The sequence below is a fragment of the Mya arenaria genome, chromosome 14, assembly GCF_026914265.1.
Source record: "Mya arenaria isolate MELC-2E11 chromosome 14, ASM2691426v1".
In the NCBI taxonomy this organism is placed as follows: Eukaryota; Metazoa; Mollusca; class Bivalvia; order Myida; family Myidae; genus Mya; species Mya arenaria.
Genome location: NC_069135.1, coordinates 49441290 through 49468063, shown reverse-complemented (window position 1 = coordinate 49468063; position 26774 = coordinate 49441290). Strand labels below are relative to the sequence as shown.

Below are 26774 nucleotides of genomic sequence, written 5' to 3'. Positions count from 1 at the left end.
TACTAAATACTGCATTTATGGAAAATATCAATTACTGATAACAAGATTGTAACCGTGTATTTAGTAGTTGAAAACGCAAACCATATTAAATGATTGGTGAATGCTAAAAGATTTACTATAATCTACTATAATCTAAAGGTAGTAATACTGTGTTTATGCACATTTCTTTCAAATTTAAATAGGTATCCTTCATAAGAACCATTGTTTTCGACATTTGTTCATCCTTTTTGGAAAATAAAACAATAGTATTAATCGTGGTAGATGTTATGCGGGAGTAAGAGTGCATCTTTAAAAAAATATTGTATTTTTGTTCATATTCATTAAAGATTAAACACACACAATATGAATGTAATTCCAGATTCTACGTAAGTGGATGATTTCAAATACCTTTGTGATAACTGGGTCAGGGCACATGGTTTCTGCTGTTGTACAAGGCTTTCCCCCGTAGATACACAGCCCATTACACCATTTGCATTTTAAATATGGCTGGTAGTATTTAAAACTTTCACATTGTCCACAGTTGTTTGAGGGGGAGATTCGAGAACCACATTGATAAAACACAACTAAAAATAGAATATATACACATCTACTGACAGACAGATAAGACAGGCAAGTTTCATGTCAACATGGTTGTTGTGGAACAATTAAATACTAAAAAATATTGAGGAAAAAATCATTAACAAATGATTGAATATTTAAACCCGGTGATTACTGATCGTTCTATTATTAAAGTTTTACCTTTAAACGATCGTCCGTCAAGCTGTCTTGACTGAAGGTCAACATGAAGACTTGTAAGCGAGTCAAGATTCCTTTGTATGCCTCCCTTGTTAACAAAAGACAAATTTTAATATTTTTATTGTTTAAGTGTTCTCCTGACATCAATCAACATATAAAATAAATATGTCATGGACGTTGTCGGGCCACGATGAATCTGATTTCTACGGATCTTTATTAAATGATTTCCGATGTTTATAGAGATCTATCATGGAAATACAAGTGATATTTTGCTGCTTCTAACAATGAGAGAACAAGTTATCACTGCTTTGGCAGTTAACCCTCTCTCACTTATACGTGCGCACAGGGCTTGAACAGAATATAAACGACGTCGTTTCGAAATGACGTTACGTTTGCATATAATTTGGCAATAAGAGAACAAGTTGATCAATATCACTGCTTTGGCAGTTAACCCTCTCTCGCTTATACGTGCGCACAGGGCTGGAACAGAATATAAACGACGTCGTTTCCGAAATGACGTTACGTTTGCATATAATTTGGCACCGTTTTCTGAAAATACTTAAATGTTATTTTATATCCCTTTTAGGCATTTAATTAAAATAATAACTGTTTGTTTCAGTGTAACATCACGATCTACTTCACCTTGTGAACACACAATTTAAATAGCCACTAGTGAAATATAGGTTTAGGTGCTCATTCGGTGAGATATATTAAGATATTATGATAAACAAACAATTATACTTCATATTTCCTTTTTCAAAAACACATACCGAAAGTGTTTTATCTTAAGGATGTGCCATTTGCAAATATTAAAGCAACTTACCTCATTATCAAAATTAATGTTTTGGGTCGTTGAAAAGAAAATTAATGTTCAAACTAATGTTCAATGTTTCTCATGTATATTTGTTTTGATCTAATAACATTGTAGTATTCTGTTTTTATTACCTTATGAATGTGACACATAATCTCAAACTTATTCATTCTTGTTGCCGGAAAAAGTTTTTCTCCGTCAGGTAGGTCTGAGTTTTTCACAGAGCACTGGTAATTTGCAGCATCATGAGGCTAAAACATTATAATAATAGTCTTTATTAGTCTGTATATCAAGTGAAGGTGTGTCATATTATATTAAATTGAATTCAGATATCCCTGATGTTCAGAAAATTCTAAACTCGCAGTTGTAACATTCTACTATACATACTAACGATATTGTATTGCATTGTTCACTAGAGAGATATTTCTGATATTCATACAACAATTCGAACATGACTCCGTGTGTTTAAATTGAACTATAAAATGTCTAATATCAGTAGTTAAGTATTGATTAGCTATTGAAAATGTTCTGCCTTATGCAAAGTTTATAACTTTCATATAAGTGAAAATTGATTTGCCGTACCTCAATAAAGTTCTCGCCCTTGACAGTAACATTGTAGCTTTCCTCAATTGCTAAGTGCGCGTCACCGGAACCATCCAGCACATTTGGATCAGAAACGGTGTAATTTGTAACATGTGGACATCCGTTTTCTTCATCGATCTCTTCTGAGCTCTGAAATAATAATACAGGGATATTGTTTCATATCGATGTCTTACGCCATCACTGAATACTGTAGTCATTAATAAGTCTTACGGAATCATTGATTATAATATAGCGGCCATTGAACATAGAATGCCCCTGCTATCGTATTGCCAAAATGTCTTAGTTAAAACACTGAGTTATTACATCTTACGTCAAACTTTTAATGTATCGCGTGTCTCGTGGTAGTCTGACCAAAACTTCATAAACTTTTGCAGACGCCATTCTATATATCTTGTACATTTTTTTATATATTTGAAAATATAAGGTGCTACCTCAGTTTCATTGCATGAATTGTTTTTCTTCACGCAACGTCCATCCAAAGGACACCATTTGCATGTCCACTGACTAAAACTGCACTTGAGACATCTTAAATACAGCAAAAATAAAACTTATAGAAAATGAAGCTAACACATCGTTGAAACATGTTTTAACGGACACCTGTAGAAGCTTTTTAGCTACTATTTATTGTAAAATTGCATGAAAGAGATGATGATTAAAAACACATTGTATAAGGTTTTCAAGACTGCTTTATCTCTTGCCAAATAAGCCTAAATAGATAATCAAAGGACAAATGGTTCTAATATCGAGCGAAGTATATAGAAAGAAAGAAAGGTGGTAAACATAAGAGACTATTTTGTTTTATGATATGATTTAATGCATACTTTGATAAGATTTATCTTTTAGGTTTTTACTTTTTCTGGATTGTTGGGATAAGAGTGAGGTTGTGCAAGCAAACTGGTTTAAACCCCCCGTAATTTTACAATTTACTGACCGTTCAAAGGCGGTACCTAACAATCCTTGATAAACACACCTAGTGTTTAATATAGTATATATGCACTGTGTTGTTTGTGGAGTTTTGTGCTGTTGTTCCATGTTTTTTTGTTTGTGATTTCTGTTTTGATTTTGTGTTCTATGTCTTTGGCGTTTCCCTATGCCATTAAACGGGGTTTATGTTTAAACTTTTGGCTACTAGGTGTGTTTCTTTAGTTTTTCAGGTTTTAGGCCGTTTTGACCAAATGCCGTAAGCCCTATTTAACATACAAGAATGACCATTGAGGAAAGAATCAAGGGCACCATGAATTATTTTGTATTGTTAACAAAATGAAAATCAATCAAAACAAACTATAAATATAGTTTTCTTTAATTATTATTTTATTGGTGTTAATTTAACAGCACGTGACTGCACTTGTCTTGTGAATGTGTACATTAAGGGGCTTAACGGTACCTTTTTATACGCCAAAAGCGTATCACGATATATTACTATACGTTTTGTTTTATTTCTGCAATATTCAAGTAATTGCAGATACGCCGGTCAAACGTGTATTCTTTAATAAATTTATTCTTTCTTAAACATGCTATAACTGTTTACTTATTGATCTCTTACCAGATTAAAAAAATATGTTATACTGTTGCGTGTTTATTCAAAAGGCGAAACAATACCCCAGTTATTAAAGGTAACATGCAACAAATATTTACACTGAAAATAGGAACGTAATTGAACGGAATAATGCACAATAACACTACTTTCATCTGTACTACATCTGAACTACTTGTATTATGTCTGCCATCGTCTTTCGTTGGAAAAACTAATAAGAACGATCAAAGGTTAAAGTTTTGAAACAAACTTTTCAAAGGTGAGTAAGTGCCGTGTAGTCAACAATATCGTTACGTTCGAAGGTCACACTAGACAGCCGAAAATCTTGTCTGCTACGCTTTTGAATTATAAATAAATTATGCTGTCACGTCTAAAAATAAATTCGCATCCACATGACTAGCTGTAAGAATGTATGATAAAATTGTATACATAAACGTGACAAAACAATTGTTTCGTTCTTAAGAATGTTTTTATCGTATTTCAAAACATTGTATCATTTAACAAAAACGATGTACGATCAATTAAAATCCCAGTATGTATAAGCTTTGTAAATGTATCGAAGTGTAAGTATATCTTAATGATTTCTCTCATTTCTTTACTTTTTTAAAATGATAAAAAATCATAAATCGCAATTACAAACATGAAACAAAACTTGAAGTATATTCCAAATAAAAAGTCAATACGGAGTGTGTATATATCGTGACCTTCTTGATATAAACAATTTATTTCGGTTGATATACTATCATTTTCATATTTCAACGAATAAATATTGTGTTTAAATAAAACCAAAATGGTCATACTTACACTGTTATTAAGCCAAGTTCTCACTGTTCCAGTTTGGGGCCCGGTACGTCCCGGAGCATGGTCCGGGGACACCGTGTTAAACCGGGAAGACTTACACGGTTTGAGATACTCCACTCAAGGTTAACATACGGTGATACCACGGAGTTAAGCCGGACAAGCTCCGACATTAGTCGGTAATGCATCGTTTTGCACCGATTGAGGAAGGGACTGACATAGTCTAAGCCTGTTAAGCAGACGGTTTGCAACAGTGTGTGTCTGCACTCCGCCTATTGAGGCCGGTAGACCCCCGCCATTACGGGCTGACCCGGGTTGTCAGCGTTTATGCCGGATAATACCGTTTCCATGACAGAATTACAGACGGCGAAGTTACGATCAGACAGGGTGTAAGAACGGTTAGCCCCGAATAAATTCTCGGTGTATATAAGTTGAGAGCATCGAACATCAGCGAGTTGAATTATATGATGCAGACCAAAACAGACTCCAGTTGGTAAACTGTCAGCTACAACAGGCACATTATCAGACACCTTGCACCATAATGGTTCCAAGGATTCAGTTATTACACAACAGACGATACCCAAGAAAACACCAAAGCAAGAGAGTGTGGGTTCGCCTTTGGTTACAGAGAGCTTTAATTCGGACATTACTCCAGGCTTCTAAAGGAACTGCGGATTGAAGATGAGCGGTCGTTCCGAAACTTCCTTCGGGTTGATCCTGGGATGTTCCATGAACTGCTGCAGTAATTACAGCATCAAATATCCAAACACGATACATGGTACAGATAGTTTAATTTAGCCTGGTCTTAAGTAAGCCATTGCTTTGCGATATCTAGCCAGCGGGGAGAACAACCACTCACTGATGTACGCCTTCTTAACACCATCTCCAACTTCTTTAATTTTTTATTAATGCAAGTATATATTGTAATATCATGTAGTATATCGTATTAATAATGCAATATTGTTATTAAGTGTATTGAAGTTGTTTTGGTTGATTATGATGGATCTGACCAACGCCTTTCCCCAATGTGATTAAATGATGTAGCTCAGTGAAAAGCAATATAATAAGATGCTATATTGTTTAAATTTATGTTTTAGGTGTGTTATGCTATCTTAGATGAACTACGGATGAGGGGGTCGACTGTCCTACAACACCACAGGAATGGAGAGCCAAGGCTGATGTTTTCTCAATAAAGTGGCAGTGAGAGCACACTGTCAGGAAGGACTCTGGGTGGAATACATATCGCTATGAAATGCTCGTCGTGTGGTGGATCCGAGTATTTCAATTACAAGAAGTTTCACTCAATTATTATGATGGCTTTAGTAGATGGGGACTTGAACATCATGTGGGTGGAGGTCGGACAGTCAGAGTCTGCAGGTGATGCACAATCGTCCAATAAATCAGAGTTGAAGGAGTGTATAGAATAATGGGAGTGCAGGTTTCCCTGCTCCTGGGCCCCTGGTGACGACGCTGATGTAGCGTAATTTATTGCAGCAGATGACGCGTTTGGCTAAATAAATTGGCCCATGAAACCCTAGTCGAAGCGTTTACTGAAAATAACTGAGAGGATTTGCATCTATCGGTTGTCCAAAGCATGAAGGGTCATAGAGAATGCATTTGGCAATTTAGCGTCCAGAATCCAGGTTCTCCCGACTACCATGCGCAAGAAACCCACCACTGTTTCATCCGTCATGCTGGACTGTATCTGCTTACATAACCTCATGTGCATGCGATATCCGGCTATTTAGAAGGCTGAATTGGACCATGAAGACCTACATGTAGATCATAATATTAACAATGGAGCATGGACTAATAATTGCCCACTTGAGGACATGGCAATGATCCGTGGCAACAGACAGACAGTAAGAGCCAAAGCAAAAATGAATACATGACCGCCTGCTAGAGTGACCCCATTGGTGCTGTGCCATGACAGATGAATTTTAATTAAAACGATTTTATCTGACAACTTTGTTTACAAACTTGCTTGATACCAACAATTTCGATTTCGTATTGGATATCGCAAGTGGGTTCTTGCTCCTCGGCATTGTCACCTTCTGATCTTTTTTTCTGTCTATGCTGCGTCGGTGATGATGATGGTGATTTACGGTCAAGTGATAATTATCTCAGGAATGGAGGTTTTGCCTTACGAATCGATTCGTCATCAGACGTTGAACGCATGGTTCCATCTAGTACATTCTTCATCACACTTTTTTCTAACAGGCGGGTTTTATTTGTTCTAGGCATTTTAAGATGTTACAACTTATGCGATAAATGTTTCTTCTTTGACAGACGAGAGAAAACTGATTCTGATTTATGCCTGTCTCGCTTCATATATACTATCTGGTTACAACAGGGTAACAACGGTTGACACGGAGGCTTCAACAGCGAACGACCGAGGTTTTACCGGGTTGGAGCAGCAGGGCCGGGACACGATCGGGTTGTCACCGGCTGGTATCGGGGCACGACCTGGGTAACATCGGATACACCTGGAAACTCACAGTCGCGACACCGTATATACTCCATGCCTGACCGGGGTAATCCAGCCTCTAAACCGGGAGCACTCCGGGACAGCAACGGAAATATGAGAAAGCAATTTTCTTTGTGGCACAAATGTCCCGGTATACCGGCTAGTTTCCACCGGGATATATCCGGACCAGAAGCGGGACAGTAAGAACTAGGCGGATTTTTTTTATAAAATATTTCTATTGAAAGCTAAATCATCATAATTCGAAGCAAAGGGAATAATTGATATTGACATATTAAATTGGCTAATTTTTGATGATTGTTCTTTTCAAAATGCTTGCTTAAAATATATTGTATAACAAGTGCTTAATTTTCTTTATGTAAAGTTTTATCTAAATATGATCAGTATTTCTCCAGTTGTTTTTCCATCCTAAAACTTCATATTAAAAGAGTGCGGAATAAGTCGACTGCACAGTGCTGTTAACTTAGCGCATACTATACTCCACCCATTTATTTACCTCATTAGAATTTAGCGAGTGAGATATCGAATTAGTAATACCGTTGCTGTTTCTGACATCAAGCATCGCGTGGACCTTGGGTATTTAACAAACATTATCTAAAACTCTATCGCAGTTATATATGAACTTTTATTTTTTCACTAATTTTTTAACCGCTAAAGATACTGGGCCGGTAAAAGAATTTTGTACGAATTATATTAATTACCCGGAAGATGTACATCCGAAAAAAAAACTCGTTTTATAAAGGACGCCCACTTCAGTGGGCACAAATTAGGTTCTTCATGCAATAATTTCTACACTATGTCACTAGAGATAGTACTGAGTTCTCGAAAATTGAGGGACTCTTTATTTTAATATTTTAACTTCTTCAAAATAAAATCTTTATTGATCGATAAATAGCAGACAGTTCAGAATGTCATTTAAGCTTGTGTAATATCAAAAATAGCCACGTTAATACCACCCGCCCGGTAAACAGAACAGGCTCCCAGTTAAAATGTAGCGCGCAGATAATTGCGATATAAAAATGCAATCCACAATGTCTACTTCAAAAACTCCAACTATTGTAACATCATAAACGAGTTTTCTTTATATCAATGTAGACTTTATTTATGAACAAATATACGTTAATATATGTGTGCCTTTCTGTGTCGTTACAGTGATATTGATTAAATATGGCATGCTAAAAACATTAAACCATGTTGCTTTATTATAATCAATTGGTCCGATGAACAACATAAACGATATAACAGGATAATCATATGAAGTTCTGGAAAATCAACACGGTTTGAGCGATTGTTTATTCATCCAATTTCGTAAGTCATTTAATGTCTTTAAGCACGGTTTCGACGAGTGTTTATGCATTAAAGCTATTCAAGAAGAGTGCATTTTTTGGTTAATTCTTTGAAAAGCTCAGGGTTTTGGAGGCAAGGGATGAAAATGTTGTTGAAAAACCTTTTCATTATATTTAATTTAACGTTAAAAGTAGGGATGGCAACGAGTAGTAAAATTGGTACTCGAGTACTCGGACAATCTTTCGATCGAGTACTCGGGTACCCGATTACTCGGAAAAATGAATTTGTTTTCGGGAAAGAAAAGATCGTGTATGCATGTATCGTTCATGACGTATATTGTGCGTTGGTCGTATTATTGGTCATTTTAGACTTTCATTATGTGCTTTAATATAAAATTAAATAAAAGGAAAACAAAGGGACCGTAAATTGTCCTCTTGGCAATTAACCAGATCTGATTCTTCGTCTGTAAATCGTGTATTTGGTGATTTTTATAGATTTTTTTCGAGTACTCGAGTAGTAATTTGGTACTCGAGTACTCGGACGATCGATCGAGTACTCGATTACTCGGGTATTCGTTGCCATCCCTAGTTGAAATACATCATCTCTAACACGTACTGCCATCTATGCATTATCCCGGTATTTTTGAAGTGTAGTTTTAATCTTTAGTTTAAGTTTTAATAATAAGCGTAAGTTTTAATAATAAGTCTTTTCTATCTAACCTTATGTATAATTTATAACATGTTATAAAGATACATTCATGTGAATATTAACTAAAACAAGAATAACAATACCTTGTAAACGTTTCGCATTCAAACACAGTTAACTCCCCTCTCATTACAGCCACAGGGGAAACGTTTGTGAAGAGCAGGACAGACACACTGGCCGTACCTAATATATAAATAGCCACTCGACAGCAGTTACGAGAATATGCCTACTTTACCTACAAATTAAAGTACCCGTTTTTAAACCGTTTATACTTGATTCACTATATAAGAAGTTAATCACGAAAATCCAGCCGGTATCAAAATGAAAACCCTCCAGTATATGGAAACCCTCCAAGTAACACAATAAAAACCCTCCATGTAACACAATGGAAACCCTCCCAGTAACACAATGGAAACACTCCCTGTTACACAATGGCAACTTTCCATGTAACACAATGGAAACCCTCCCAGTAATACAATAAAACCTTCCCAGTAACACAATGGAAACCCTCCGTGTAACACAATGGAAATTCTCTCAGTTACACAATGGAAACCCTCCTAATAATACAATGGAAATCCTCCAGGTAACACTATGGAAACCGTCCTTTTAACACAATGAAAAAACTCCTTGTAACACAATGGAAACCCTCCGTGTAACACAATGAAAACCCTCCGTGTAGTAACACAATGGAAACCCTCCCAGTAACACAATGGAAACTCTCCCAGTAACACACTGAAAACCCTCCAAGTAACACACTGAAAACCCTCCCAGTATTACAATGAAAATCCTCCCAGTTATTCAATGGAGACCCTCCCAGTAACATAATGGAAACCCTCCCAGTAACACACTGAAAATCCCCCCAATAACACAATGGAAACCCCGCAGTAACACAACGGAAACCCTCCCAGTAACGCAATGGAAACCCCGCAGTAACACAACGGAAACCCTCACAGTAACGCAATGGAAACCCTCACAGTAACGCAATGGAAACCCTCCCAGTAACGCAATGGAAACCCCGCAGTAACACAACGGAAACCCTCACAGTAACGCAATGGAAACCCTCACAGTAACGCAATGGAAACCCTCACAGTAACGCAATGGAAACCCTCACAGTAACGCAATGGAAACCCTCACAGTAACGCAATGGAAACCCTCACAGTAACGCAATGGAAACACTCACAGTAACGCAATGGAAACACTCACAGTAACGCAATGGAAACCCCGCAGTAACACAAAGGAAACTTTCCATGTAACACAATGGAAACCCCGCAGTAACACAATGGAAACCCTCCCAGTAACACAATGGAAACCCTCACAGTAACGCAATGGAAACACTCCCAGTAACGCAATGGAAACTTTCCATGTAACACAATGGAAACCCTCACAGTAACACAATGGAAACCCTCCCAGTAACACAATGGAAACTTTCCATGTAACACAATGGAAACCCTCACAGTAACACAATGGAAACCCTCGCAGTAACGCAATGGAAACACTCACAGTAACGCAATGGAAACCCTCACAGTAACGCAATGGAAACACTCACAGTAACGCAATGGAAACCCTCACAGTAACGCAATGGAAACTTTCCATGTAACACAATGGAAACCCTCACAGTAACACAATGGAAACACTCCCAGTAACGCAATGGAAACTTTCCATGTAACACAATGGAAACCCTCCCAGTAACACAATGGAAACTTTCCATGTAACGCAATGGAAACCCTCGCAGTAACGCAATGGAAACCCTCACAGTAACACAATGGAAACCCTCACAGTAACGCAATGGAAACCCTCACAGTAACACAATGGAAACACTCCCAGTAACGCAATGGAAACTTTCCATGTAACACAATGGAAACCCTCGCAGTAAAGCAATGGAAACACTCCCAGTAACACAATGGAAACTTTCCATGTAACACAATGGAAACCCTCACAGTAACACAATGGAAACCCTCCCAGTAACGCAATGGAAACCCTCCCAGTAACGCAATGGAAACTTTCCATGTAACACAATGGAAACCCTCACAGTAACGCAATGGAAACCCTCACAGTAACGCAATGGAAACCCTCACAGTAACGCAATGGAAACCCTCACAGTAACGCAATGGAAACTTTCCATGTAACACAATGGAAACCCTCACAGTAACGCAATGGAAACCCTCCCAGTAACGCAATGGAAACTTTCCATGTAACACAATGGAAACCCTCACAGTAACGCAATGGAAACCCTCACAGTAACGCAATGGAAACTTTCCATGTAACACAATGGAAACCCTCGCAGTAACGCAATGGAAACCCTCGCAGTAACGCAATGGAAACTTTCCATGTAACGCAATGGAAACCCTCCCAGTAACGCAATGGAAACTTTCCATGTAACACAATGGAAACCCTCCCAGTAACGCAATGGAAACTTTCCATGTAACACAATGGAAACCCTCACAGTAACGCAATGGAAACCCTCACAGTAACGCAATGGAAACTTTCCATGTAGCACAATGGAAACCCTCACAGTAACGCAATGGAAACTTTCCATGTAACGCAATGGAAACCCTCGCAGTAACGCAATGGAAACTTTCCATGTAACACAATGGAAACCCTCGCAGTAACGCAATGGAAACTTTCCATGTAACGCAATGGAAACTTTCCATGTAACGCAATGGAAACCCTCGCAGTAACGCAATGGAAACTTTCCATGTAACGCAATGGAAACCCTCCCAGTAACGCAATGGAAACTTTCCATGTAACGCAATGGAAACCCTCCCAGTAACACAATGGAAACCCTCCCAGTAACACAATGGAAACCCTCGCAGTAACGCAATGGAAACACTCCCAGTAACACAATGGAAACCCTCCATGTAACACAATGGAAACCCTCACAGTAACACAATGGAAACCCTCACAGTAACGCAATGGAAACTTTCCATGTAACACAATGGAAACCCTCCCAGTAACACAATGGAAACCCTCACAGTAACGCAATGGAAACACTCCCAGTAACACAATGGAAACCCTCCATGTAACACAATGGAAACCCTCACAGTAACACAATGGAAACACTCGCAGTAACACAATGGAAACCCTCGCAGTAACGCAATGGAAACACTCCCAGTAACACAATGGAAACCCTCACAGTAACGCAATGGAAACACTCCCAGTAACGCAATGGAAACTTTCCATGTAACACAATGGAAACCCTCACAGTAACGCAATGGAAACCATCCCAGTAACGCAATGGAAACTTTCCATGTAACACAATGGAAACCCTCCCAGTAACACAATGGAAACCCTCGCAGTAACGCAATGGAAACACTCCCAGTAACACAATGGAAACCCCGCAGTAACGCAATGGAAACTTTCCATGTAACACAATGGAAACCCTCACAGTAACGCAATGGAAACTTTCCATGTAACACAATGGAAACCCTCACAGTAACACAATGGAAACCCTCCCAGTAACACAATGGAAACCCTCCCAGTAACACAATGGAAACCCTCGCAGTAACACAATGGAAACCCTCCCAGTAACACAATGGAAACCCTCCCAGTAACACAATGGAAACTTTCCATGTAACACAATGGAAACCCTCCCAGTAACACAATGGAAACCCTCCCAGTAACACAATGGAAACCCTCGCAGTAACGCAATGGAAACACTCCCAGTAACACAATGGAAACTTTCCATGTAACACAATGGAAACCCTCCCAGTAACGCAATGGAAACTTTCCATGTAACACAATGGAAACCCTCACAGTAACGCAATGGAAACTTTCCATGTAACACAATGGAAACCCTCACAGTAACGCAATGGAAACCCTCGCAGTAACGCAATGGAAACACTCCCAGTAACACAATGGAAACTTTCCATGTAACACAATGGAAACCCTCCCAGTAACGCAATGGAAACTTTCCATGTAACACAATGAAAACCCTCACAGTAACACAATGGAAACTTTCCATGTAACACAATGGAAACCCTCACAGTAACACAATGGAAACCCTCACAGTAACACAATGGAAACTTTCCATGTAACACAATGGAAACCCTCACAGTAACACAATGGAAACCCTCACAGTAACACAATGGAAACTTTCCATGTAACACAATGGAAACCCTCCCAGTAACACAATGGAAACCCTCGCAGTAACACAATTGAAACCCTCCCAGTAACACAATGGAAACCCTCACAGTAACGCAATGGAAACTTTCCATGTAACACAATGGAAACTTTCCATGTAACACAATGGAAACCCTCGCAGTAACGCAATGGAAACACTCCCAGTAACACAATGGAAACTTTCCATGTAACACAATGGAAACCCTCCCAGTAACGCAATGGAAACTTTCCATGTAACACAATGGAAACACTCACAGTAACACAATGGAAACTTTCCATGTAACACAATGGAAACCCTCACAGTAACGCAATGGAAACCCTCCCAGTAACACAATGGAAACCCTCGCAGTAACGCAATGGAAACACTCCCAGTAACACAATGGAAACTTTCCATGTAACACAATGGAAACCCTCCCAGTAACACAATGGAAACCCTCCCAGTAACACAATGGAAACCCTCGCAGTAACGCAATGGAAACACTCCCAGTAACACAATGGAAACTTTCCATGTAACACAATGGAAACCCTCACAGTAACGCAATGGAAACACTCCCAGTAACGCAATGGAAACTTTCCATGTAACACAATGGAAACCCTCACAGTAACGCAATGGAAACACTCCCAGTAACACAATGGAAACTTTCCATGTAACACAATGGAAACCCTCCCAGTAACGCAATGGAAACCCTCCCAGTAACACAATGGAAACTTTCCATGTAACACAATGGAAACCCTCACAGTAACGCAATGGAAACACTCCCAGTAACGCAATGGAAACTTTCCATGTAACACAATGGAAACCCTCCCAGTAACGCAATGGAAACCCTCCCAGTAACACAATGGAAACTTTCCATGTAACACAATGGAAACCCTCACAGTAACACAATGGAAACCCTCCCAGTAACGCAATGGAAACTTTCCATGTAACACAATGGAAACCCTCCCAGTAACGCAATGGAAACTTTCCATGTAACACAATGGAAACCCTCCCAGTAACGCAATGGAAACACTCCCAGTAACGCAATGGAAACTTTCCATGTAACACAATGGAAACCCTCCCAGTAACGCAATGGAAACTTTCCATGTAACACAATGGAAACCCTCACAGTAACGCAATGGAAACACTCCCAGTAACGCAATGGAAACTTTCCATGTAACACAATGGAAACCCTCACAGTAACGCAATGGAAACTTTCCATGTAACACAATGGAAACCCTCACAGTAACACAATGGAAACACTCCCAGTAACACAATGGAAACCCTCCCAGTAACGCAATGGAAACTTTCCATGTAACACAATGGAAACCCTCACAGTAACGCAATGGAAACCCTCACAGTAACGCAATGGAAACCCTCACAGTAACGCAATGGAAACCCTCACAGTAACGCAATGGAAACCCTCACAGTAACACAATGGAAACCCTCCCAGTAACACACTGAAAATCCCCCCAATAACACAATGGAAACCCCGCAGTAACACAACGGAAACCCTCCCAGTAACGCAATGGAAACCCCGCAGTAACACAACGGAAACCCTCACAGTAACGCAATGGAAACCCTCCCAGTAACGCAATGGAAACCCCGCAGTAACACAACGGAAACCCTCACAGTAACGCAATGGAAACCCTCACAGTAACGCAATGGAAACCCTCACAGTAACGCAATGGAAACCCTCACAGTAACGCAATGGAAACCCTCACAGTAACGCAATGGAAACCCTCACAGTAACGCAATGGAAACCCTCCCAGTAACACAATGGAAACCCTCACAGTAACGCAATGGAACCTTTCCATGTAACACAATGGAAACCCTCACAGTAACACAATGGAAACCCTCACAGTAACGCAATGGAAACTTTCCATGTAACACAATGGAAACCCTCACAGTAACACAATGGAAACCCTCCCAGTAACACAATGGAAACCCTCCCAGTAACACAATGGAAACCCTCACAGTAACGCAATGGAAACTTTCCATGTAACACAATGGAAACCCTCACAGTAACACAATGGAAACCCTCACAGTAACGCAATGGAAACCCTCACAGTAACGCAATGGAAACTTTCCATGTAACACAATGGAAACCCTCACAGTAACACAATGGAAACACTCCCAGTAACACAATGGAAACCCTCCCAGTAACGCAATGGAAACTTTCCATGTAACACAATGGAAACCCTCACAGTAACGCAATGGAAACTTTCCATGTAACACAATGGAAACCCTCACAGTAACGCAATGGAAACACTCCCAGTAACACAATGGAAACTTTCCATGTAACACAATGGAAACCCTCCCAGTAACGCAATGGAAACCCTCCCAGTAACACAATGGAAACTTTCCATGTAACACAATGGAAACCCTCACAGTAACACAATGGAAACCCTCACAGTAACACAATGGAAACTTTCCATGTAACGCAATGGAAACCCTCACAGTAACACAATGGAAACCCTCCCAGTAACGCAATGGAAACTTTCCATGTAACACAATGGAAACCCTCACAGTAACACAATGGAAACCCTCCCAGTAACGCAATGGAAACTTTCCATGTAACACAATGGAAACCCTCACAGTAACGCAATGGAAACACTCCCAGTAACACAATGGAAACTTTCCATGTAACGCAATGGAAACCCTCGCAGTAACGCAATGGAAACACTCCCAGTAACACAATGGAAACCCTCACAGTAACACAATGGAAACCCTCCCAGTAACGCAATGGAAACTTTCCATGTAACACAATGGAAACCCTCCCAGTAACGCAATGGAAACCCTCACAGTAACGCAATGGAAACTTTCCATGTAACACAATGGAAACCCTCGCAGTAACGCAATGGAAACACTCCCAGTAACACAATGGAAACCCTCACAGTAACGCAATGGAAACACTCCCAGTAACACAATGGAAACCCTCACAGTAACGCAATGGAAACACTCCCAGTAACACAATGGAAACCCTCACAGTAACACAATGGAAACCCTCCCAGTAACACAATGGAAACCCTCGCAGTAACGCAATGGAAACACTCCCAGTAACACAATGGAAACCCTCCCAGTAACACAATGGAAACTTTCCATGTAACACAATGGAAACCCTCGCAGTAACGCAATGGAAACACTCCCAGTAACACAATGGAAACCCTCACAGTAACACAATGGAAACACTCCCAGTAACACAATGGAAACACTCCCAGTAACACAATGGAAACTTTCCATATAACACAATGGAAACCCTCGCAGTAACGCAATGGAAACACTCCCAGTAACACAATGGAAACTTTCCATGTAACACAATGGAAACCCTCACAGTAACGCAATGGAAACTTTCCATACATGTAACACAATGGAAATCTTCCCAGTAAAACAATGGAAACTTTCCATGTAACACAATGGAAAACCACCAAGTAACACAATGAAAACCTTCCCAGTAACACAATGGAAACCCTCCATGTAACACAATGGAAACTCTCCCAGTTACACAATGAAAACCCTCCCAGTAATACTATTGAAACCCTCCCAGTAACACAATGGAAACCCTTCAGGAAACACCATGAAATCCGTCCTTGTAACACAATGGAAACCTTCCTTGTAACACCATGAAAACCCTCCGTGTAACACAATGGAAACCCTCCCAGTAATACAATGGACCCCCCCAGTAACATAATGGAAACCCTCCCAGTAACGCAATGAAAATCCTCCAAATAATACAATGAAAACCCTCCCAGTAACACAATGAATACCCTCCCAGGAACACAATGGAAATCCTCCCAGTAACACAGTGAGAACCCTCCCAGTAACACAATGAGAACCCTCCAAGTAACACAATGAGAATCCTCTCAGTAACACAGTGAGGATCCTCCTAGTAACGCAATGAGAGCCCACCCAGTAACACAATGAAAACCCTCCCAGTAACACAATGGAAACCCTCCCAGTACACAATTAGAATCCTCCCAGTAACACAATGAGAACCCACCCAGTAACACAATGAAAACCCTCCCAGTAACACAATGAGAACCCTCCCAGTAACACAATGAAAACCCTCCCAGTAACACAATGAGGATCCTCCAAGTAATACAATGAGAACCCACCCAGTAAAACAATGAAAATTCTCCCAGTAACACAATGAGAACCCACCCAGTAACACAATGAAAACCCTCCCAGTAACACAATGGAAACCCTCCCAGTAACACAATGAAAACCCTCCCAGTAACACAATGAAAACCCTCCCAGTAACACAATGAAAACCCTCCCAGTAACACAATGAGAACCCACCCAGTAACACAATGAAAACCCTCCCAGTAACACAATGAGAACCCTCCCAGTAACACAATGGAAACTTTCCATACATGTAACACAATGGAAACCCTTCCAGTAACACTGAAAACCCTCCCAGTAAACACACTGAAAACCCTCCCAGTAACACAATGGAAACCCTCCCAGTAACACAATGAAAACCCTCCCAGTAACACAATGGAAACCCTCCCAGTAACACAATGGAAACTTTCCATGCAACACAACGAAAACCCTCCCAGTAACGCAATGAGAACCCTCCCAGTAACACAATGGAAACCCCGCAGTAACACAATGAGAACCCTCCCAGTAACACAATGAAAACCCTCCCAGTAACACAATGAAAACCCTCCCAGTAACACAATGAGAACCCTCCCAGTAACACAATGAAAACCCTCCCAGTAACACAATGAGAACCCACCCAGTAACACAATGAAAACCCTCCCAGTAACACAATGAGAACCCTCCCAGTAACACAATGGAAACTTTCCATACATGTAACACAATGGAAACCCTTCCAGTAACACTGAAAACCCTCCCAGTAAACACACTGAAAACCCTCCCAGTAACACAATGGGACCCTCCTAGTAACATAATGGAAACCCTCCCAGTCACACACTGGAAACGCTCCCAGATACACACTGAAAACCCTCCCAGTAACACAATAAAACCCTCACAGTAAAACAATGTTAACCCTCCTATTAACACAATGAAAACCCTCCAAGTAATAGAATGCAAACTTCTGGGACAAGCCAGGTAGCATAACGTTTACCAAATATCTGGACTACTTAACAACAATGGATGACTACATATGCATCGAAAGAGAATAACTAATTCATAACGTTTTTTTTAAATTATTTATGCTTATACCTTCGATGTGATGTTCTAGTTCCGTCCAGTCTGGCGATCGACACTTAACTGTTACCTCGTCGCCTCTTTCTACACCCGGAACACTGCTGTTCATCAATATAGTCTTGTTGTCGACCAAGCTTTCAAACTGGCATCTCAACTCTAGTCCAGTACTCAGGTTATGGGACAAGGTGAGTGTCAACTGAAAAAACGTCATTTAACACAGGCATATTCTATTTGTCTATTAAATCGACCAGCTAATACCAATGATAAACAAAGATCATAATACCAAATCCTTCAAGTCATTTTGCAATAGTTGTTATTTAAATAAGATGAGAAGGAACAAAGATTAATGCTTATTGCAGCAGAACAAGAAAAAGAAATGTACGTAGCAATGACACATAGCAATGACCCCAACTAACTTAGCAGAGAAAAAACTTTACATTTCAATCTCAAATTATTTCTATACTGAACAATAAGTGTCACATCAAACCTCTGACGATTCATCAGTTCTTATCACTTTCGGACTCGTTTGGTTTATGTGTGGACAGATACCCGCTGAGCCTACAGCAAATATCCAATCTGAATTTGAACACTGTGGTGTGGTCGTGCATCTGAAGAGCAACATGCTAAGGATTACTTTAAGCTTTCGGATTCATTAAAGTTACTTATTGGTTATCTATATTGAACATTGTCCACCTCTAGCTCTAGAAAATTATTAAAATTAATTGATATATGCAAGTGCATTATATGCAAAAAAAAACTGTGATGTGCATTTTCTATATTGAAACATCAATTATACATTATATTTAAAATGACTTATTATTACAACACTCTCAATTTAAAGAGATGAATGCTAAACTTGTCGGCGTTTCAAATGAATGTGCTCTTATCTTAGGCATACATTTTGAGAATAATTCATGTTATCTACTATTTCGTTTAACATCACAACCTAGTTATTTTAAAATACCTATTATCCAACATACACCATCCACAGAAAACGTCCTTGCTTGCTATGCATTTGTCACAAGTTGAAAAATCGGAACAGTTCGCCAATTCTATCTTTTTTACCTACAAGGTATCAAAATTGATATTTCATCTTAATGGGGAAACACTATTTAATTCATAGGTTAGGTTGACTGGTCACCAGTTGCCAGTCAAATCGTTCTATTTGATATGACGCTAAAATTCAGGGCAACCGCTCTCAATAATTGCAATTTAAAAAAATAAATAATGATTACAATCAACCAAAGACAACGCGCCTTTTTGGTAAGGGTTATCATGCGACTATGAAAGTTATCCATTGAATAACTGTTATGATTATTGTCAGGCTGGTCCGGGGTCATGTTAGTTTGCAATAATCTCCCTAACAGACATGTTGTTATAAATGTGATTAGTATTTGTTGCCAATATTTTGCAATTCCGTGTATATCCGATTATGCTTTGCTCCTCTTCGAGTTGAGTTTTCATCGAGTTTCAACAGTACAGATACCTTGTTTACCTGGTTCTCTTAGTATGCACCATATGCCGACTCTTTTTCAGGTCACCGACAGTTTTCTGTTAACACATTTTATGATAGTCTTGTGAATTTAATATGATCTAAGACAAGCCATTGTTTATGTTCTTCACCAAAATATATTCCAACACAAGCTTGTTCAATAATCAAGTTCAACCAAAGTCTTTAGACAATACCAAGGACCCGTTTGTCAAAGTAAATGTTAATAAAATTTCCCAACGCTTACCATATTTTCCGAGAATGCAAACAATGTGTATCCGTACACAAACATGTCCGGCAGAACTGCATGACGGCTGTCTACAAGAGCTCTCCAAGACAAGACCTCAGCCTCTTCCCGCGGATACACCAGGGCCTGAAGGTAGGAGTTACATTTAGTAACGCTTAGATTTAAGATTTTTAGAGAACAGCCAACTGTCTCGTTTGATAATGAAATGGACATTACAAGGGCAACTCCAGTAGCAACAAAACTACCAAAAGGCACGACAGGCACTCAGCGCAAGGCGTACATCAATACATCAAAGGCCGTTTCACATGCGACAAAGTATCTTTATTATTAAATGGTTGAGGTCTTTGAATGATCAGCGAAACACGAGCTGTCTTCGATGACACACACAGGACACCGCACTCACATCAAAACTATCATGCATTACAGCCCCTTTGCCAATGTTGGTTTTGAAAAGCTTTTTATGCTAGTTTCGATACAATCGACACTGTTGTTCACATATTCTTGGTGAATTGAGTGCTTCCGGAAAATAAGTTATAACAGGAAATCAATAAGTAAATGAATGTGATGCACAATAACGGAAAGTTGTACTTCAACTTACTTGTCATCTAATACGGAAAACATAAATGTTAAAACGAAGTGATGGTTTCAAAACGTTTAGATTAAATTAATTGTATTCTAAGTATTTAATTGTTAACGATATAAAATATATGCTACTTAGGACCTGTTACTTCGCAAACAGGAGTTTTAATTAATGAGGATCACAGTTCTTAAAAAGTTATTTTTATTGAGGCAGTAATTTACTGGATCCCCCTTTCAATAGGAATCAAAGCACTGAAGGTGCTGAAATATCAGGTGTCAAGAAAATCATGCTTGCAGCCTAAATGAATGAAGTATTGTAAGGTGCATACAAACTGGTTGGCATATGAACAGCAAGACAATTACAGTTTATCAGTAACTTTAATTGTGATGACAAGTATGAGATAGCACTGAGAATATTAGAATTCATTCCCGCAAAAATCGAATCACCAAAAATCACCAGGTAATAAGTAGCTTTCAGCAAACATAATTGAAAGCAATATTACAACATATGCCAAACAGTTATTTATCTATATAAGAGTATGTAAAATTGCAGGCTTGGAAGCACAGTTTTATCCATTTCTTCAAATATACACAAAGGGGAGCATTGTAAAGCAGTATCTAAATACAAGACGGCCAAAAAGCTCCAAAGTAGTAATAGACAGAACGAGAACAAATGTGGGGTAACAATTCAAATATATTAAGGTTGTGTAGCCTGGCGTAAGGAAAAAACGTTAAGGGTATCAAATACTTTTAAATATGCAGAAGTTATTAAAGCCGGTCCAGTTTTTTTTTCGAAAAATACACAATACTGATCTTTTTTTTCTCAAGTTAAATGAATACATCGGATTGTTAACAAATAACTAAGATGGTAAGGTCCGCTCTGTTCTGTGCAGGTATACATGTTTCATATTTGATATAATATATCGATAATGATAATGGTAAGATCCGCTCTGACCTGTGTAGATATGCATGTTTTATATGTGGCATAATGTATCTATGATGAAGATGGTAAGATCCGCCTTGTTCTGTGTAGGTATGCATGTTACATATGTGACACAATGTATCTATGATGAAGAAGGTAAGGCCCGCTTTGTTCTGTGTAGGTACGCATGTTTCATATGTGGTATAATGTATCTTTGATTATGATGGTAAGATCCGCTCTATTCTGTGTAGGTATGCATGTTTCAAACGTGGCATAATGTATCTATGTTTAAGATGGTAAGATCCGCTTTGTTCTGTGTAGGCACGAGCTCGTATGCACGTTTCATGTATGGCATAATGTATCTATGTTTATGGTGGTAAGATCCGCTCCGTTCTGTGTAGGTTTGCATGTTACATATGTGCCACAATGTATCTATGATGAAGAAGGTAAGGTCCGCTTTGTTCTGTGTATGTATTCATGTTTCATATGTGGCATAAAGTATCTATGTTTACAATGGTAAGATCCGCTTTGTTCTGTGTAGGTTTGCATGTTTTATATGTGGCATAATGTATCTTTGATTATGATGGTGAGATCCGCTCTATTCTGTGTAGGTTTGCATGTTACACATGTGCCACAATTTATCTATGATGAAGAAGGTAAGGTCCACATTGTTCTGTGTATGTATGAATGTTTCATATGTGGCACAATGTATCTATGTTTAAGATGGTAAGATCCGCTTTGTTCTGTGTAGGTATGCATGTTTCAAGTGTGGCATAATGTACCTATGTTTATGATGGTAAAATCCGCTCCGTTCTGTGTAGGTTTGCATGTTGCATATGTGGCATAATGTATCTATGTTTACAATTGTAAGATCCGCTTTGTTCTGTGTAGGTTTGCATGTTACATATGTGGCATAATGTATCTATGTTTACAATGGTAAAATCCGCTTTGTTCTGTGTAGGTATGCATGTTTCATGTGTGGCATAATGTACCTATGTTTATGATGGTAAGATCCGCTCCGTTCTGTGTAGGTTTGCATGTTACATATGTGGCATAATGTATCTATGTTTACATTGGTAAGATCCGATTTGTTCTGTGTAGGTTTGCATGTTACACATGTGGCATAATGTATCTATGTTTACAATGGTAAGATCCGCTTTGTTCTATGTATGTATGCATGTTTATATGTGACATAATGTATCAATGCTTATGAAGGCAAGATCCGCTATGTTCTGTGAAGGAACGCATTTCTATATGTGGCATAATGTATCTATGCTTAAGATGGTAAGATCCGCTCGCTTTGTTCTATGTATGTATGCATGTTTATATGTGACATAATGTATCAATGCTTATGAAGGCAAGATCCGCTATGTTCTGTGAAGGAACGCATTTCTATATGTGGCATAATGTATCTATGCTTAAGATGGTAAGATCCGCTCGCTTTGTTCTGTGTAGGTATGCATGTTTCATAAATGTAATATTGTCAATATGTTTATTATGGTTATGTCCTATAATAATTTCCTATGTTTAAGTCTGTATTTCACTGCGCTTCTATTATTTCATTGCGTTTTGTTTGTTTTCGTTTTTAATAAAATTGAGATGGCCGAAATAAACTATAAGAAGCACCGATCTGTTATTTTTATGTTTTTAACAATTAGATTCTTAGCAATTATATTATACATCATGATAGATTTCCTAACGTGTGTGCTAACTAGGTTCGCGTGAATAGCTGAATACACGACTCGGGTGACGACGCCCAAACTGATCATCCTTCGATTTTTTCAATAGTGAAAACGAGCACAATATAAACTCGTGTCCTCTACCGAACATTTTTCTATATTTATATAATTCTTCTTTATTAATGTTGTAACCAATTTCTTGTAAGTATCCTGTATCGTCAGCATACTTTTAGTGCGATTACTATAACTACTTTTCAGATAATTTTGAAAGTGAAGGCAATAATTGTATTATTTTGCCCGAAAACGAAGGAAACCCATGATTACATTTTTTTTATTTTTTGGTATAACGTAAAATGTAACTGCACTAACGCACTACACTGATAACTTTGCTTAGATAAGGTGTTAAAATACATAGAACTATTTAACTGCAATAATCAGTCTTTGACAGTAATTCGGTTTGAATGCACTGTCGATTGCTCGTGTTGGAAATCTAGGCGGGAACATTGATATATGTTTGTTGTGTTGATGCTATGGCAATTGTCACGCCACACACACGACACTTACATGGTATAGGTAGTACTTGTCACTTTTGTAGGTAATAAGCCGATCACGCTTTGAGACGAGCTCTCTTTCTCATGACGTCCGTTCAGGAACTCGTGCATTTATATTTATATAATAATCTATAAATATCTACTCACCTTAATAATCTCTCCATCGGCTGTCCCTAGTAGAGCTAGCACACGTCCGCGGACGGACACCAAGGTGATGGCAGTAACGACCGTGTGTTTCAGCCTTACACTGGCATCCATCTGCAGGGCTTTATCGCCTATCACGTCTTTATAAATATCGTATTCGTCACATAATAAATTTTCGTCGGTGCTGTTCATTCCGGTTTGATTCATAGTCTAATCAAAACATGTAAAAATATTAAATATAGTGCGTTGTCAAATAATCAGATCCAACTTTGTTACATAGGACATTACGTTATTATATTTCTCGCATTGTCGGTATCCAGTCTGTTAGTTCCGATATTATCCATACATAGACTTACTGGTTTTGAAACAAATATTGTTTCTCTGGACCAAAAAAACAAATATTTATTGGGCTGAACAATACAAAGCTAAATTTTTTTATATCCTACTAACTTATCCTAAGCTTTTAACACATTAACTCTATCCGTATGTGATTGTTTTATTTTTACAAAATCTTCATTAATTTGTTTCAAAACTATTTAATTAAAACCGAACTCAGTTTTACCAAATGAAGCGAGATAAGGTTTAAAACGGTTCAATCAATTTGAATACCATTTAAATAAAACATATGGTATGCGTTCGCAGAAAAATACAACCATTTGTTTCATTCTATAACAATTCACATTTAAACAGATTAAATCAAGTAAAGGCAAAGCATATATATTAAACTATAATGATTATACTGAAAATCAAATTTATAAACAAAGAAAATGAATTGCAAAACATTAGAACCTTACTTCTTACAACCGTGTGTTACTTACTAAAAAAACACTACACAAAAAGGTCGTAAATGCTTATCAGTTTCTGGAATTTAACTTGTCAGCATTATTACCGTAAATTCTACAGGCAGGCAAGAGGTGATATTCATCTTCTATATATTGACCCGGACAGCGCTTATACAGCTTCATTATTTTGGTATGTTTGTATTTTTTTTACATATAACACATGTATTTTATTATTAATAGAAAATTTGTTGAACAAAAAGTGTTTACTTACGTTTCTAGTACATGGCCTATTATTCGGATAATTGAAGTAGTCATATATTTGGGAAGGCAGTTGAAGAGTTTTATCGTAACATCGTTTTACATTGACTGCCAATCTATCAAATATAATGAAGACATTATGCTATAGTGTTTTTTTATTGGTTATAGTACTACAAACCCAAAACAATAAAAGCCAAACACTTACAAATACAGCTATATAACTAAAATCAATACCATAGCACATCGGATCAGGTTTTGAGTTTATATGGAGTATTACAATTTAAAAGTGAAAGAAGTGCTGTTAAATGCTGTTAACTATACACTAAATGTTGATAATTTATACATAATTCGCATGTACCTCGATTTGATATCGGAGAATAGGTATGCACAAACGGCCGAGTGTTCTCCTTGGGTAAATGTAGCAACAAATATACATTCTCCTTCAAAGCACGTCTTTGCCACAGTTTGCATGTAATTGAAGTCCCCACATTTCAGTTCCATATCCACATACACATAATTTTTGGTTGCGATTTTAGATTTTGTCTGACAAACATTTGCAACTCTGCTGACAGCAGAGTTATCCGTCTTATTCCGTTGTATGCTGAAATAAAGTCGGTGGTGGTCAATAGAGAATCCCTTTATATATTTTTCTGTTATCAGCAGTAAGTTATCGGCAGTCTTAAACAATGGACCTTCTTTTGCTCCACCAAAGTTCGCAAACCAAGATATCCCGAATTTTTCACAGACAGTATTTGTTTGATTGCTTCCATGCGGGCAACCAACGAACAAGTACTCTTTACTATCAAAATCAGCAACAAATGCCACTGCTGCACTGCTGTTGATGGCGGGTTTAAATCCTTCGGTCCAGTCAGAGATGTTTTTAAGAAATCGTTTATGACAGAAGCTGTAACTGCTTCCGCATGTTATTAAATAGTCTGTACCATTCGGTATCACAATGTTGGTAACATCGTCGATTTCATACTCGCCGTTCGCCTCAACATTTGGTCCAGTTTTCACTTTATTAATTTCAGTCTGGTTATGCAAATCTTTCCTTGTATCTAGGTGATAAATGTAATTTTTGCCCGTCACATAAAGTGACGTTCCATTTTCCGCCATAAACATATGATTCAACTTAAGTTTCTTATACATGTCTTCCATAAGGATAGTGTTGCTTGCAATATGAACATGGGTACCCTGAAGTCCCCTTTCGCTCACAATAATTGCTAACAGCCAAATTAAGATACTCATGTTTGAAGTTTCTTTGTCTGATTAACTATACCTTAGAAAGTAATATCCATATAGAAAATTAATGTTACACACAAACCGCCTCAAATACACTAAGTCTTATTCTCTATCTGCAAAAAGCGTGACTATTTATACTTTATTTCAACACTATATCGTTTAAAATTTAGCTTAATGTTATGTGATCAAAATACAAATTCCGAATCAAACTTGTTGTCTCCATTTTTCGCTTCACATGCGGTGTACACATTAGAGCTTAAACTGTCTTATTCACATTCGCAAGTAGTGATGAGCCCTGTTAAGATATGATCACCAATATCCTGGTATATGAGCAATTAGTTCCTGTGGTAGCGTGTACGGAAGTGAAGGCTTACAGCAGGAAGGGTGTAACAAAAGTTCACATGTATCAATTCATCAATTATTTAATAATGTTATTTAAGCAGATATTAAGGTTACCCCTTTACAATCAAAGTCGTTTAGACATTTACAATTAGTGATAAAGGGAAAAAAAACAAGATGCAATTGATAAAAAATGCTGATATGAATATGCTTTATCTTTGGGCAAGATATAGTCAAGAATAGCAAAATGTTTAATTATCGGTATGACATTCCGATTAACTCTAACTTCTTTGTTTTAATTAAACCTACCACTACC

At 38.3% G+C, this 26774-nt stretch overlaps 1 protein-coding gene across 1 annotated transcript in view; it reads right to left on the bottom strand.

The window, feature by feature from the left end:
• The window catches only part of LOC128217361 (plexin-A3-like), a 40220-nt gene extending 13791 nt beyond the window's left edge, over positions 1 to 26429 (bottom strand). Inside the window, 13 exon segments of the mRNA XM_052924473.1 lie at positions 388 to 563; positions 739 to 823; positions 1681 to 1797; positions 2129 to 2278; positions 2581 to 2674; positions 9045 to 9141; positions 18242 to 18422; positions 18714 to 18834; positions 19191 to 19291; positions 19963 to 20088; positions 23841 to 24047; positions 24891 to 24993; positions 25236 to 26429. Coding sequence (XP_052780433.1) covers positions 388 to 563; positions 739 to 823; positions 1681 to 1797; positions 2129 to 2278; positions 2581 to 2674; positions 9045 to 9141; positions 18242 to 18422; positions 18714 to 18834; positions 19191 to 19291; positions 19963 to 20088; positions 23841 to 24047; positions 24891 to 24993; positions 25236 to 26125 — 2448 coding nt within the window. The 5' untranslated portion in view covers positions 26126 to 26429.
• Between the last annotated feature and the right edge of the window lie 345 nt (positions 26430 to 26774).